We start from the raw sequence: 17322 nt of genomic DNA, 5'->3' as shown, positions 1-17322 counted from the left end.
CACAATGCAATACTCTAAAGCATGCAGGAGCAATGATTTTGTAAATTGTTACCTAACTTTGGAGGGACTGGAGAACATTATGCTGAAGTAACTCAGTCCCACAGGATAAATATTGTATAAAACCATTATTGTAGAATAAATATATGGATCCAGGAGGGGTTGGAGAGGGTGGAAGTAGAGGGATGAGGATGTGCAGGGGGCGGGGGGAATTAATCATCGGGTTGTATAATTTGATGGGGCTGTGTGAGAGAAGTATGTTCAAATTTATATTCTAATTTTGTAAATAAACTAGTATACAGTATAAAAAAAACTAAAAACAACAAAAAACCCCCACAACCCTAAAAAAAAAAAGAAGTAAAACTGATAGACAGTGTTATGTGTAGAAACCTGACTTAGCCTAACCTAGGTGGACGCAATGATTTATTAATATGAGCTGCCAAATTATTTTTGTTGTTTCATTCTCTTTGTATTAGATATATGAAAAATATTTTAGCAATTTAGTGTTACAGACTCTCACGTGGAAATATTTTTGTTCGTTTGGGATTTGTTATATACAAAATGTTACTGTGCCAGTCAAGTTGATTATGATCTTAGCAGCCCTATAAACAATGGATCTGAACCTTGCTTTATTCTGCTGCACCCTCACCATCTCAGCTATCCTTCCTTGTGCTCACTGCTACAGTCCATCAGTTCAGTGGTAAGAATCTTTGTTTTCTCGATATTGAGACAATCTGTACTGAAGCCTGCATTCCTTGATCTTCTGCAACAAATCCTTCAAGTTCTCCTCACTTTCAACAAGTAAGGTTGTATAAGCTGTATAAAGCAGGTTACTGATGAGTCTCCCTTCATTCCTGATGACACATTCTTCTTCATAGAGCTCAGGTTCTCAGATAAGTTGCTAAGCATATAGAATGAACAGGTATGGAGAGAGAATACAACCCAAACACACCCCCTTTCCATTTCAGAACCATGCAGTTCTCCCTGCTCCGTTTGCACAACAGCCTAGTCCTAATGCAGGTATAGGTTCCTCATGAAAACAATCAAGTACTCTGGGATTCCCATTCTTCTCAATGTCAGCCACAACTTGTCATGAGCCACACAGTCAAACGCCATCCAATACCACCATCCATTACCAAATACTTATTCAAAGCCTCTTATGTACTATTTTACCAACACATGCATGGAAATAAAGTTATTCTCTTTTTGAAAGTTTATATTCTGATAAAGCTAGACCTACAAATTAATAGAATTATATCAGGTTGAGGTAAGTGCACTGAAAAAAACCTAACACAAAAATCACGAGATGATATTAGTATTTAGTGGATGCATCTTTCTTTCTCTTCCCTTCCCCCCTTCCTTCCTTTTTCTCTTTCTCTGTCTCCCTCCCTCCCTCCCTCCCTCCCTCTCTCTCTCTCTACGCAGAGTTCTAGAAACCGCTTATACAACTGTGAACAGGCTTGAAGGCTAGTGACCACAGTCTCAGGGACAATTTGCAGAAAACATTTCATAAAGGTAATGTTCTATATCCTTGTTTGGTGAGTTAACATGTAGGGTCTTTAATGTCTGCTAAGAGTTATCTAAGATACAACTGTTGTTTCTTCCAGTGTGCACCAAAAGAGGAGAAAACCAAAGACTCAGGTAGCAAAGGGGTAACGGCCACACAAACTGCTGCCTTCTCTCAGAGCAGAATCGAGCTCAACTACCACTTGTGACTGCTTGACTGTGAACACTGCAGTAGGTCCCAGTTAGAATAGGGGGAAAATGTAAAACAAAATTCAAATTCATATCAAAGATCACACTTACTGATCTTATAGAGACTGGAAGAACTTTGCCCCAAGTTAGCCTTCTAACAAAAAGAACAGACTGGATAGAATAGGGGAAAAATGTAGAATAGATTTAAATCAGCTTTATTGCTCCTATAAAGACTGGCGGAGCCCCTTAACCACTCTGTAAACCTAGAAAAAAGCTCATTCTTTTGGCTGTAAGGTGACCAATAACACCAGGGAAGCACTTAGTCCCTAGAAGCACCAATCATATAAAGTTAAAAGAGAAGCATTTGTCCAGGGAAAAAGCCCTGAAAGCAGGAAGAGGTAAGAAGATAGAGGGGTTAATGGAAATGACAATCACAGGTAGTAAGTGAGAAAACTACAATTTCTATTAGGGGTATTGTAATGTTATAAAAAAAAATTTGTATGAATGTCTGAATAAAAACAAATTTTCTTTATAAACCTCCACTTAAATCACAATTAAAAATATAGCAAACCAAAGTTAATAGATCAAAATATGGGAGATAGCAGAGGAAATGAAATATCAAAAACACTCTTGTGACTTTCTCTGTTCAAAATAATACACTGAATATTCAAGAATCTAGTATTTCTAGTTCTCCTTAAGCAGATCACCAGATCTACTGGCAACAAGACAGAGGTGTTTCTTTCATTCTGCAGGATCAGCCTCAATGTCTGTGCTTCCTGGTTATTATCTACTATATGTTCCTTTCTCCTATCCTAGCCCATCTAAATTCTTATCATTACTTCATTGTATGTTACAACTCTGAAGCATGCTGTCCATATCCCTTCTAGGTAGAAGGAATCTTTATGTTTTTATTATGGCATTTAATTCTTCTGCATCAGCAGTTCTAAACACATAGCAAACTAATGTTCTCTAGGTGCTGATATAAAAACAAAACAAAACAAAACAAAACAAAACAATTCTGTCCTATCTCAGATCACTTAACCCAAAATCTCTGGGAGTAAAGTTCAGTATTTTTAATGCTCCTCAAGTTTTCAAATTGACAGCTTAGAGATACAAGTCATTGCTTTATACACAGTAAAACCTGGAATCTGTAAAGCAGAAACCAATGGAGAACAAAAACTCAAATACTTTCTCTCACAAGTGGATAGAAAAAGGACAAGTCTGCATGCTGTCAAGGGCAGAAAATGCGCAAGGCTTAGAAAAACAAGCCATTTAGTTCTGGCTCTCAGAGATTTGACTAACATGTCTTACTGACAACAAATGTACCTTCATGTCTCTAAACTGATAATCTATAATTAAGTTAGATCTAAGTTTTTAAAATTGGACTTTTGTACCTTGAGAAAACAGTTTACTGAAGAACCAAATGTTCCTAGTTCCTATCTAGTACATATTTTTAGTTTAAGTTTAAAATATAAATGCTCAGTAAAAGTACAAAAGTTCTATGAGATCTCAAAATGCTCCTATCCAGACAAAGAATCCGAAGGGTTTTTCCTTATTTTTTTAAAATTATGCAGATTTCCCCCATACTTTCCTTAACTGACATTATGTCTCACACACTGTGTTTTATAATTTTTTTTTTTTATAAAATTAATCACCACTGGATTATGCCAACCACTAGCTGGTCTTTCAACGTCCCTGCCAGATTTTTTCCCATTTCCTCTACCCCTCCCTCTACCAACAAAATTGTGCAACTCTATGATTTCACTTAAAAATTAGTTTTAGCTAAAAATAATGCAGAGCTTACCTCTCTAACATCCACCATCCATCCTCCATCAACAAACAATAAGACATTATACATTTTTTCTTTTACATCAGCAGTTAGTGCATCCAAATGCCCTTTCCAAATACCATAATCCAGCTAAAAAAAAGAGAGAGATATAAATGAAAACCCTTCAATAAAGAATGTATTTATAAAGTACAGACAAAAAAATAGAAAATCATTCAATCATTCTAATGAGTTGGTATTTCAGTCTGGTAAATATGAAAACGAGTACTAACAGATTTACCAATAAAATGTTAAAATAGTAACTTTGAAACTAATGAGAGTTAATGCCATCTGATAGTATTTTTTATGTTTGGCAATTACTCACAAACTTATAAAGATAACACATTAACAGAAAGCTAACTTGTTTTTACAGGAAAATGATGCTAAGGAAATGACCTCTTTATGTAATACTCATTTTCAAGATACAATGAACACATTTCATGTTCATATTCAACTTACTTCATATTTTTTTTCTTTGTGTTCATAAGCCACTGTCTCAGTAAAAGTTGCTTGAGGTGTCAAAGTAGGTTTTTGTGGAGCTGAACTCATATGCTTAAACCATTCATTAAAGGTTTCATGGGCTTCCTAAAGTTGTGAAAAAAGCAAAAAACAAACAAAGAAACAACAAACCACACAAGAAGAAAGAAAAGTTTTCAACAGTTGGTTCTCAGAAACAGTCTTACAACATCAAGAAATAAAGCAGAACTGTTCAATACTTATAGCCCTCCCAAATAACTGTGAATAAATGTTCTGGCAAGTGACAAACACTAGTAAGGTATACATAATTTCTTCTGGCATTTCCCCCTATTTGAGCATACTAAATCTGTTTACACATTGTTTTCTGTTATATGCCCTTGAGTCACCTGTGATTCATAGCAACACTATGTACAACAGCCCTAAACGCTTCTCTATCCCGTGCCAATCTTAGACACACCCATCCCCATTACCCCAGTTACTGAATCAATCCACCTCATAGAGAGGGTCTTCCTCTCCTGAGCAGTCACTCCAACCTCCCAAGCATGTCATCTCTCTCCAAGAATTGATCCCGCCAAAGTATGTCAGATGAAGCTCCAGAATCCTTGTCTCCATGGAGCAGCCTGGCTTAACTCTAAGATGAACTTGTTTGTTCTCCTAGCAGTCCATGGTATATTCAATATTCTTTTCCAGCGCCACACAGCTCAAAGGCATCAATTCTCCTTCTATTATCCTTAGTCACGGTCCAGCTTTCTGATGCATAGCAAGTAACTGCCATGGCCTGTATCAGGTGCACCTTAGTCTCCAGATTGACACTGTTGCTCTACAGTACTTTGGAGAGGTCTCTTACAGCAGATTTTCCCAATGCAATTAGACTTTTAATTTCCTGGTTGTTGGTACCAAGTGTTTATTGTAGAGCCATATAAAGGGAAGCTGTTAACAATCTCAATCTCTTCACCATCTATCATGATGCTGCCAATCAGCCCAGTAGTAAGAATCTTTGTTTTCTTGATCATTTTTTCCCCGTCCTCGACCTTTTGCAGCAAGTGCATCAGTTTCTCCTCAGTTTCAGCAAGCAGGGTTGTGTCATCTGCATAATGCAGATTGCTGATAAGTCTACCTCCAATCCTGATGCCACAATTCTCCTCATAAAGCCCAGCCTCCTGGATAACTTGTTCTGCACAAAGGTTGAAAAGACAGGGAGATAGGACACATTCTTGGTGCACACCCTTCCCAATTTTGAACCATGCAGTGTTTGCTTTCTCTGTTCTGACGACTGTCTCCTGGTCCAAGTATAGGTTTCGCAAGAGCACGATCAAGTGTTCTGGGATTCCCATTCTTCTCAGAGTCAGCTACAGTTTGTTGTGATCCACACAGTCAAATACCTTTGCTTAGTCAATGAAACACAGATAGACATTCCTCTGGTACTCTCTGCTTTTAGCCAAGATCCATCTGACATTTGCTATAATAACCCTAGCACCATGGCCTCTTCTAAACCCCCTATGTGATAAATGCCTCTTTATCCTTCGAACTGTGGTGCTGGAGAAGAGTACTGGATATACCATAGACTGCTAGAACAGATTCTTCCGGGAGAGTTGTGAAACCAGGCTGCTCTTTAGAGGCAAGGATTCTAAAGCTTAGTCTAACATAGTCTGGGCATGTTGTAAGGAGGGACGAGTCCTTGGAGAGGGACATCATGTTTGGGAGGGTGGAGCAACAGTGCAAGAAAGGAGGACCCTTGATGAAATGGACTGATTCAGTGACTGGGGTAATGGGAGTAGGTGCGCCAGAAACAAAAAGGTTGGGTCAGGATAGAGATGGATTCAGAGCTGTCGTACATAGGGTTGCTATGACTTACAGTCTACTCAATGGCATATAACAACAACATCCTTTTTTAAAATTAATTAATTAATTAACAACATCTTTTAAAGTAGCCAAATAGCTTCCAGGAGACAAGAAAGATGTGCTCCCCAGATTTAGCCCAGTACTTAGTACATGACAAAAACTTGATTACTGACTAAAAGAATTTTGAGTATGTTTTTGTTAAGTATGTAGCTATTAACAGAAAGGTTCAAATCCACCAACTGTTCAATAGGATAAAGATGTGACAGTCACTTTCATGAAGATTAGAGTCTTGGAAACTCTATGGGGCAGTTCTATTTATTCTGACCTTCGTGGTTGCCAGAATTGACTCAGTGATAATAAGCTTGATTTTTTGGGTGATGGGTGTTCTAGGCAAATGTAGAATATATTTTCTCAGTTATGGCAAAAGTAGAAATACCAACACTGAGACAAGCATTCAAGAATCTTAAGAAAACTTAAGTCTGATATCATACCTACTACTATCACATATTTTGGATTGGCTAAGCATTGATCAGAGGATAACGGTAATAAAGACAAGTTCATGGTTTCACTCTCTGTGGTCATCATCAGTAATAACAGACATAAAGGAGGAAATAAGTCAATCATTTCTGGAAAAAAGTTCAAAAAGTAAATCAGAAAATCTTATGTGGTCTGACACATCTGGAAATTTCTTTAAATTCTTACCAAATAAGCTCGAATGCACAAGTGTTCTCTGATAGCATTATCATCTTCAGCAGGAAGTGGACTTTCCATTCCTTGTTCCTCCCACTGATTATAGATTTCTGCTATAGAATCCTGAGGAATTTTCATGAACACTTCTTTTGCAGCCTCATGCTTCTTTGATGCTGTGCCCAAAAGACGCAAAAATTTTCAATAAACATAAAACTTGTGTAATGATTTTTAAACAAGTCATGATTGCTTGCCACTTCTATATTAAATTTTAACCATTTAAGGTCCCCAGACATGTCTGTTGAAGGTCTGGGAGATATTTGTACCTAACAGGCTTGCCTTTTCTTTCTTTTTTTTTTTAAATTTTATTTTATTTTATTATTTTTGTGTGCGTGTACCGTCAAATCAGATCTGACTGGTACAGGAGGAGATTGCCCCTCCTTCCCCGGCAAAGCATCTGGTGGATTCGAACCGTGCACCTCTGGGATTGTAGTTGCAGCTTCTTGCCACTAGGCCACCAGAGCTCCCGCCTTTTCTTTATCTTAATATGACATTAAAATAAAAGATATCAAGTACGGTTACTTTTACATATTTTCATGTCTTTTAAACCAACTGCCTTGAAATTATCCTTGAAACTGGCAAGTAGAATGGAAATTCGTGGTTAAGATATTTTTGTTTCACAATAACAAGTGTGAAATATGAACGTGGCAGTTTTGTTTTGTTCCCAGTGGAAAGATTAAAACAAAACAAAACAAAAAACAAACCAACCCCAACAAACACATAAAATTCCAGCATACATAGATGTGAACAAGTTTTTTTACAAGAAAATAAAAACAGAGCATACCTAAGAATTTTCTCATTATTGCATTGCCTTGTTTTAGTGCTTCTGCCCTCTGTGCTGGGTCGAATACCAACCAGTCAATGACATCAATCTTTAAACGATCCTCCTATTTGTTTAAGGGAGAAAAATTTAAAAAAAAAAAGTTTTTCCTGGGATGCTCCACAAATTAGTAGAAGTAACTTATGTTCACAATCCCCATGAACAGTTTATACAAAATTAGATTCTATCTTTCCTTAGTTTATGCTATATTTAACAATTCTCTATTAAACTACAGAAAATACTATTAGACTGTGAATACAGGATCATATATTTTATTTCTTAGGATCATGTATTTCATTTTTTATTCCATTTTCTCCCTGCTAAAGTAATTTCTCCCCCTTAAAAGAATCTTTATTTAATCTTTAGAATGACTACTTATGTTTGGATAAGCTTTTAAGATGGTTTTTAGTATCTTCTGATTAAATTGTATGGCAATATTGCTGTTAAGTGCCTCTAAGTGTAACTCATTACAACAAAGAAATGTATTATTCTGAAACATAGTGACTAGTTTGCACATACGTTGTTTTAAAAAAACAAATACAATGTCTAACATATGGCTGAATAAAGAATACAACACAATGTACTCTGAAAATGGGGAAAAAAGCCAACTAAAGAGAACAAATCTCTTGGGACTCACAGTGGTCTTACCTATTAAAGGATTTAACTAATAGGTATGATTCTAAAAATGTTTTCTGTCATGGACTGAACTATTCCTTCTGAAAATACAAATATCTAAGATATGTAAGAGGTAATATTTTATTAAGTACTGGGAATAACCTTATGAGCAAATATTCACACTTAAGATTTTTTCTACTTTAAACCCCTCCTCAAAAAACTCATACAACTTCTTTCAAGATTCTACTACTATAAGCAATTAGTTAAGTAAGATCATAAATCTGTTACCAATTTTGATAAACTATAAACTTTTGGCTGACAAAGAAAAACTATAAAATGAAAGAAACTACTGTGTATTAAAGTAGAAGCCAGTTCACCAAGTAACATCAGGCTCATCTATGAAATTTACAATCCAACTTACCTCAGTAGTGCCAGTACCTAGGGCTGGTGCTTGGTCATGATGACTGAATTCACCATTATCTTTTTTCCGAATATTCTCAACTACAGTTTTTGTTATTGTTGCAACATCCAAATCTAAAGAATTTTTTAAGAGGAAAAAAAAACCCAACAAAGATTATTGGAGATGAAATTAAACAGTCAAAATTATTTTGCAAATTTGGAGTAATATTTATCTTAAAATATGACAGGCAGAATATGAAAATCACTAGAAAACAGAAAATGCCAAATTTTAATGTTATACATTATAGAGTACACACAACTTATTTGGTTTTTAGAACAAATCTTCACTGGCAAGTATTTTTTTTAAAGAAATTATTTAAAAGTAGAAGAAGTACAAATATCAAAATGGTGTTTCATCTAGAATGTCCAATAAATGACCATTTCAATCATGTTTACCTGCTTCTTTAGCAAGTTCCAGGCAATGGTGGCGCTGTTCAAATTCTGTAACACCTTCCAAAAATAATGCATACTGGGCAACAGCTAGGTCTTGAGGCAAATGACAGGTATAAAATGCTATGAGGTTTGTATGTTTTTCACTAATTAAAAGCTGGAAAAAAGGAAAGATATTAAAATATGTTAATAATAAAACAAATTATAATATGAGCAATGCTTTTTAAACAGTTTTTGTAAAAATTTCAAGTGTTAAACACAAAAATTGGAGCAATTTCTAGTTACATAGATCCATGCTGTTAAATAATTTGAAATTGAAAAGAAATGTACTAATGATTATTACAAGATTTCTCATAGATTATGATGACTTTACCATCCAAAGTATTGACAGTGCCATTCTGACCTCCATTTCATGAAAAAAGGGAAAAAGGGTCAAACTATGGAATCTTAAAATTTACCTGTATACTCTGTAAACATTCATTGAAATTAATAATAATAATAATAATAATAATAATAATAATAAAACCCTCCCAGTTACTGTAAAAAAAAAAATTACCTGTATATATGTCTTTAAAACTTCAACAGAAACTTCTTCCTTTAGTGGGAAAAAAAAATTAAAAAGATAATTAAAACTCATTATAAACACAACTGTTTATAACAGCAACAGGTAATAAAAAGCTTGGCACTGAAGTCTTCAAGAATTTTAATATTAACCACTGGCTAAGTGGATAAGGAGTTTCACTGCCAACTGAAAGGCAGGCAGTTCAAATCTACCAGTTACCCCACAGAAGCCAGGCATCTCTTCCTGGAATTTACAGCCTTTGAAATTCCACTGGAGGGTTCTAACCATTGGTTCTCATTTGATGGTAATGAGTTACTATTTGCTCAAGGATACACTGTGTGCTTGGAAGAGTTCATATATGCCCAATGCCTGATTTAACCTCAAACTCTTTGCAAGTAGTTGTATTATTGTCTAATATTTTACAAGTAAAATTGCACAGCCACCAGCATTTTGCAACAACAGATAGAACCCGAAACAGTCACTCATAATGAATTATTATTGAGTGACTATATGAGACTTTACTATCTAGCACCATTTTTAGGGGCTCTGGTGCCCTGGCGATAAGGACATGTCCTGCCAACTCAAAGGTTGTTGTTGTTATATGCCGTCCAGTCGCTTGCGACTCATAGCAACCCTATGTACAATAGCCCTAAACTCTGCTGCCCTGTGCCAATAGCACTGTCTCTGATACTCCCATCCCGATTATCCCAGTCACGGAATCAATCCACCTCATAGAGGGCCTTCCCCTCCTGCACTGTCCCTCCACCCTCCCAAGCATGATGTCCTTCTCCAAGGACTGGTCTCTCCTTACAACATGTCCAAAGTATGTTAGACGGAGCCTCAGAATCCTTGCCTCCAAGGAGCCACCCGGTTTAACCCTTTCCAGGATGAATCTGTTTGTTTTCCTAGCAGTCCATGGTACTCTCAATACTCTTCTCCAGCACCACAGCTCAAAGGCATCAATTCTCCTTCTATCCTCCTTGGTCATTGTCCAACTCTCTGATGCATAACAAGTGACTGCAAAGACCATGGCCTGCATCAGACACACCTTAGTGTCCAGAGAGACACAACTGCTCTTCAGTACTTTGGAGAGGTCCCTATGTACATAGGGGTTTTTAGAAGCCTGCTCTTTCAGAAGTGGATGGCCAATCCTTCTTCCTAGACTGTCTTAATCTGAATGTTCAGATTTAGAGAAGTATCAGACAGACCAGCATTTTATAGAAAAAACTCAAAGGTACTTTGTTCAAATTGACTAGCTCCTCCACAAGAGAAAGATGGGCAATCTCCACCCATGTGATTTTCTGCCTCTGAAAACCCGCAAGACGGTTAGCTATGAGTTGGTTCAGACTTGATGCTATATAACAACAACATATTATCATTTCTAGAAAATTACCACCAAAGAAAGCAGTGTTTTCCTAGAGAGAGAAATACTGCATCAGCTTTGCAAAGAAATAAAGCTTGTTCAATATCAGTTACTTTGGTTTGCAGTCCCAGAGTTCGGAAAAACAAAATGAGATGTGTCATGAAGCGGAGAAGGTGTCCAGGTAGACGGTTTCTGCTTTTGGAAAGCCATTTGTTAAATTCATCCATCAAACCTGCACGCCACAAAAGAAAAGGTTGAACAACAGGGATAAATAAGACAAGAAATAAACACCGCCAAAATAATTTATCCCCTTCCTCTTCCACTGTCAATAGCCAAAATATAGCATTCTCTCCATACTCTTACTTAAAACAGATGGCTTTTGCTTTATATCACATCAATGAAGTGAATAGTGTATTCAAGTGGTTTAAGAAAGATAAAAGAAATGTAAGTAATACACATTGTTTTGGTAATCTTTCATAAAAATTATGAGAAAAGAAATCTTATCAGGTAAAAGACAGCCATAATATCTTACCATCAATGTCTCCCAGGATAAGAAATTTCTGAACTATATGATAATGTTCCTGATTCTCCTCCAGAACTCTCTGAAAAAATGATGACATTTTCTGTAAGTCTTTTTGTGGTCACTTTACTGTTAAACAAGAAATGCCAAAATTTTGAAGGAACAAGTGTGAATAAAAAGTTGGAAATTAGGAAGAATAAAACAAAGTATGATAAATACTTTGCCTTAAAAAAAAAAGAAATATTTTGCCTTTTAAAATATATTCCAGGTTGAACGATGTCTTAGAGAACTGTGACTTAATAATTTAATGGCTTGAAACTTTATGAGTGTCACTAAATTTTTTTCAAATTTACTATGTACCTTGACACTCCATGGTACACCAGAAAGGAAAGTCAAATGTGACCTATGGAAAAGATCTACAAGAATACTTTCAACATGAGCAGCACTACTTGACAGCATTCACTGGGTATCTTCTGCATATGGCACCAACACTTAACTAGTCATCAAAACAGTGATTAGGGACAAAGGAGAGAAAATCAATTCCAAATAACTTGTGGCTATTAGATTGTTTTTCCTTGATTAATTTTTATTTAGTGAGCCAGCTAAATTTTTTCCTAGTATTTATTCTTTTTTAACTTTCAAGTCTTTGTTCTATCTGGAATTTATATTAGCACAAGGCATGAGTGATTTAGCTTTGCTTTCTGAGTAATTCTTGTTTTCCTTCAAAGATTATTTGATCTGTTTTTTTTCATATGTAGTTAGGTTTAATTTGAACTTTGGTTTCCACAGATCTAGTTATGCCTGAACTAATGCCACATTGTTCTGCTTTATCTTTATTTCCCTCTCCCCCTTTAAAGTTTACCCATTCTTATTATTCTTCTACTTGCAAATGATCTTTCCAGAAATTATGCTTCAAAGCATTAGGTTTCTAAATCATCAGAGAGGTCTGATAGTGTAGTTGTAGGGAGCTGAGATGCTAATGCAAAGGTGGCACCTCTGTGGGGGTTCAAATCCACCAACTGCTGCACGGGAAAATGATGGGCAATCCTGCTTTCATGATATTTATGGACTTACAAACCTGCTGGAGGGTCAGTTATGAGTTGACTCTAGCTCAACAACAATGAGTTGAGCTATGCAGAAACACACTGTATCTATTTATTAACACCTTACTAGATCATACAGCTCACGAAGGCCCTGAATCTTTGCAATAGATGTATTATTAACTTGTCTTCTTTTTTCTAAACTCTACTGTGATTTGGGTGAAAGTTTAGAAAGCATATTAGTTTTCCATCCAATGATTCACCTACATTTTGGTTAGTGTCCCTGGTTACTATGCACTTTTCCTACTTCTTCTCTGATTTTGTTTCTTTTTGTCCTTCCTTTCTCTCCCTACTGCCTTCTGAGCTTTACCCCTGGACAAAAATGCTGCCCTTTGATCTTACATGGTTGCTTGCTCTATGGAGTATGAACCTCCCTAGTATTTAGTTCACTTTATAGGCATAGCCACTACTTGGTATAAATTTGCATCATGAAAATGAGTTTGGTTCTGGGCTTAAAAATATTACGTCTAGATTTAGAGGGTGCTCTGGTGGCTTAACAGTAAGAACTGCACTGCCAGTGCAAAAGTATGCAGTTCAAATCTGCTAGCTGCTCTGAAAGAGAAAGCTGGGCAATCTTCTCTCATGTGATTTACTGCCTCTGAAAAACCTCTAGTGAGCCAGGTATAGTCAGTTCCAACTCAACAGTACACAACAACAACAAAGATTAATATTTTTAGAAAGTCAATTGTAAATTCTCTATTCTTTTATAAAATGTGTATCAATTATCTGATATTATTTATTAGCCAAAATCTCCAACATGACAGATGGATAGACTCCACTTGACAGAAAAAGGTTACCCTCCTTATTATATTTATGTTTAGAAAATATAAAATTCAACAATGAAAAAATACATAAAATAAAAAAATTGCAAAGTCACAGATCATCAATAAAAAAATGAAACATGCTTAGCCTTATGAGTAAACAGGGTAATATAGGAAAACTAAAACTAAACTAAATCTGATTAATCTTCAATCTCTACCCTTAAAGTTTGACCATTTGAGACTGAGAAAGCAGGAAAATAGCCATTTAAAATTATGGGAGCAGGAATTACTTGTAGGACTGAATAAACTGCTATAAGCTGCAAATAATGTATATATACTTTCATCCATTCCCAGGAAAATCATCTTAATGGAACACAAAAACTAGCAGCTGAGTATACTATTTATATAAGAATGCTCTTTATATCACAGGAGATAACCTAAATATCACCAAAAAGGTGAATGATTAAAAAACTACACATCATTCTTTAAATTATTATTGGCCTGATTAGAAAGAATAAATTGGATTAAGGTAAATCCAAATTCACTGACTTGGAGAGACTGTTAAGTGGAAAAAATATTGTAGATTAAAGTATGTAATATGGTACAAAAGTCACAAAGAACAGCAAAACTGCAATTATATATAATGAAATACTTACTGTAAGAGCTATAGATGAATATACAGAAAAGAGATATAGTTGAATAGATATCAACATAAAAATAACCCGAAAGAGCTTGGGAGGAGGTTATGATAAAAGTTTTTGTTCATGAATATTTGGATTTGTTCACTGTTGCAGGTATAGAATATTACTTGGTTATTTACAGAAGTTGAAATACTAAAAATTTAGAAGGAAAAGGAGGGATAGATAAATGAGCTTATAGGCATATCACACACTTAGAGGAAACCAGTCCTAGTCAAAGAAACAGAAATGATATATCACTTAAAAATGCAGTTAAGTTTTTTCTCTCCTTTTAAGGAATGTCTTTAATTTTGTTAACAGACAAAGGAAGGAAGAGCAGAATTAGGTTTTACATTGCTTTTCCTTTCAGCTAAAGGGCACAATGTAGTTGTTGTTGTTAGGTGCCGTCGTCGAGTTGTAGACGACTCATAGCGACCCTATGAACGAAAGGCCTGAGCACTGTTCATAGAGTTTCTGGAGGCAAGCCATTTCGGAAGTGAATGCCACTCCTGCTTCCAAGCTTGTTTTAATCGGGAAGCTCCAGCAAACACTGTCCACCATGGCTAACTATTACCACGTCTGGTACATCATGTTGTTGTTGTTATGTGCTGTCGAGTCGCCTGCGACTCATAGCGACCCTATGTACAACAGCCCTAAACTCTGCTCTGTCCTGTGCCAGTCACACCGTCTCTGATACTCCCATCCCAATTATCCCAGTCACTGAATCAATCCACCTCATAGAGGGCCTTCCTCTCCTGGGCCATCCCTCCACCCTCCCAAGCATGATGTCCCTCTCCAAGGACCGGTCTCTCCTCACAACATGTCCAAAGTATGTTAGATGGAGCCTCAGAATCCTTGCCTCCAAGGAGCCACCCGGTTTAACCCTCTCCAGGACAAATCTGTTTGTTTTCCTAGCAGTCCATGGTATTCTCAATACTCTTCTCCAGCACCATAGCTCAAAGGCATCAATTCTCCTTCTATCCTCCTTGGTCATTGTCCAACTCTCTGATGCTTAACAAGTGATTGGGAAGACCAAAGCCTGTATCAGACGCACCTTAGTCTCCAGAGAGACACCATTGCTCTTCAGTACTTTGGAGAGGTCCCTAACAGCAGACTTTCCCATGGCAATGCGCCTTTTAATTTCCTGGCTGCTGGTGCCAAGACTGTTGACTATGGAGCCAAGCAAACTAAAGCTGTGTATAATCTCAATCTCTTCACCATCTATCCTGATGCTGCCAATTGGTCCAGTGGTGAGAATCTTTGTCTTCTTGACATTGAGCCTCAATCCATATTGTAGGCTGCAGTCCTTGACCCTCTGCAGCAGGCGCTTCAGGTCCTCTTCAGTTTCAACAAGCAGGGTTGTGTCATCCGCATAACGCAGGTTGTTGATAAATCGTCCACCAATCTTGACCCCACATTTCTGCTCATAGAGCCCAGCCTCCCGGATAATCTGTTCTGCATATAGGTTGAAAAGGTATGGAGATAGGATGCATCCCTGGCGTACGCCCTTCCCAATTTTGAACCATGCAGTGTTCCCTTGCTCTGTTCTGACGACTGTCTCCTGATCCAAGTATAAGTTTCACATTAGAACAATCAAGTGTTCTGGGATTCCCATCCTTCTCAGAGTCAGCCATAGTTTGTTATGATCTACACAGTCAAATGCCTTTGCATAGTCAATGACTGTTAGTTATTACAGAGATCTCACATACAATATTTACCTTCTTATCAGTAGCTTGAAGTTCGTCAAAAACCTTTTCTAAGGTCCAACTGTGAAAGAAAGAACAGGAAAGCAACAGAAAATTAACAACAGTGGTGGAAAAAAAGTCAAGAAGCACACAGGACAAAAAAAGAAATAAATAAGCTTACTTTGTTTCCAAATATTCTCTAGGGAGCTCTTCAGTTTCATCCAGAGAAATTACTGAGGTGCGGATCTCTTGTTCTACGAGACTGTCCACCATCACTCGGAAGTAGGCCCACACGGTGTCTTCCCAGGTGTTACAGACAGGAAGAAGCTATCCCCATTCCAAAACAGAAACATATATATATATTTAACAAAAAAAGCATTTTTTAACCCAAAGACATGGACTACAAAATAATAGATACTGATATAAAACTTTAATTTTTAAAATATCATACCAAATAACTGTCTGAAATGGAACTAAGAATTTTTCCCACATTGAATTCATTAAAGGATCAATTTTCCAAAGTTGATCTAGCATGGGAATTTCTATTCACTATTATAAATGCAAAGACAGGAGGAGGGTGTGGGAAAGAAAGGTGTTTGTGAAACATCCAAGTAGTCACTGTGCCTTACTGGCATATTTCTTGATTTATAACAAGTACTGTAAGTCAATAAATGTGCGCTGGCAATTAAACATAAAATTCTTAGTTAAAAATTCAAGTCTCATTTCATTTACTAAAACATCCATGTATGGAACATCGAATTTAATAGTGCAAGTCCCCATCTTGTTTCATGAATATATCATTGCAACTTTTAAAAAGTGACTTTTAAAAAAAGTGGCTTAAGTTTATAAATTTTATTACATTATCAATATCTTTTATTACATTATCAATATCTTATTTCATTCCATATGTGTTAAAATCGATTGAAAGTAGTTTACCTGTTTAAGATTTCCACTTAAAGCTGCATAAATTGCTCTTTCGTATTTACTAAAAAGCTCCTGAAATAAATATAACAGAAATAGATTTGAAATTATTTTCACAGTATCATTTTCTCCATAATCTTCTTGAAGTTTACAGTGTCTTAAAACTGATATTTTAATATAAGGTACCTGAATTTCAAATATAGTGGGAAAGTAGGTAGAATTCTATTGGAGGTTCTGTTTATTCACAATAGATAAATTTATTAGAGATGGAATTCATTTAGATGTTTAAGCCTATGAAATATTTCTTTTCCCCCTGAAACTATTTTTTAAAATAAGCAAGAGTTGAATCATCAGGCACCATCTGCATCTCCTTCTTCTGTGATACGACCAATAAATAAGCTTCCTCATCTCCCAAATAATTATTAGATCCTCACCCCCATCTGCCTGCCAGTCCCAACCTCTCCTATGATACGAGCGGCCTGCATCCTCTGGAATATACAACCTATCAAGGTTCTACATATCTGATTCTGATCTAGGTGTAACAAACACTTAAACAAGGTATATGGAATCTGTTATTCATTAGACTGAATCAAAACCTTAAGTATAATGAATATACTTAAACTATCCTTTTTAATGTCTGGGTTTCTGTTAGCATTTCCAGTTTTCTTGTCACCCAGACAAGAGCTTTCAGAGACCTAATTAGGTATTTCTTTGTGTCCTGAACCAAACAACAGTCATGGACCATTCTTCCTTTCTTTCCACTCCCACTGATGCTAGTTCAGGATAGGTACTCATTACTTACTATATTTAACTCTAAGTCATTTTTCTCAAGTCATGCTAATTTATTTTTTTATTTTTTTCACTGT

General features: G+C 36.2%; 1 protein-coding gene across 1 annotated transcript in view; it reads right to left on the bottom strand.

The window, feature by feature from the left end:
- NUP107 (nucleoporin 107kDa) overlaps positions 1-17322 on the bottom strand; it is a 65612-nt gene that overhangs the window by 8647 nt on the left and 39643 nt on the right. The window contains exons 15-26 of the mRNA XM_006886104.1: positions 16472-16531; positions 15717-15862; positions 15569-15617; positions 11325-11394; positions 10906-11024; positions 9424-9462; positions 8874-9024; positions 8440-8552; positions 7368-7470; positions 6539-6699; positions 3977-4102; positions 3497-3610 (exon numbers count right to left, since the gene is read on the bottom strand). Of these exons, the coding sequence (XP_006886166.1) occupies positions 3497-3610; positions 3977-4102; positions 6539-6699; positions 7368-7470; positions 8440-8552; positions 8874-9024; positions 9424-9462; positions 10906-11024; positions 11325-11394; positions 15569-15617; positions 15717-15862; positions 16472-16531 (1251 nt within the window). The remainder of the gene's footprint in view (positions 1-3496; positions 3611-3976; positions 4103-6538; positions 6700-7367; positions 7471-8439; positions 8553-8873; positions 9025-9423; positions 9463-10905; positions 11025-11324; positions 11395-15568; positions 15618-15716; positions 15863-16471; positions 16532-17322) is intronic.

The sequence above is a fragment of the Elephantulus edwardii genome, unplaced genomic scaffold (assembly GCF_000299155.1).
Source record: "Elephantulus edwardii isolate Elephantulus edwardi_28Jun2011 unplaced genomic scaffold, EleEdw1.0 scaffold00047, whole genome shotgun sequence".
Lineage (NCBI taxonomy): Eukaryota > Metazoa > Chordata > Mammalia > Macroscelidea > Macroscelididae > Elephantulus > Elephantulus edwardii.
The sequence above is the reverse complement of the archived record's forward strand: the minus strand, read 5'-3'. Positions and strand labels throughout refer to the sequence as shown.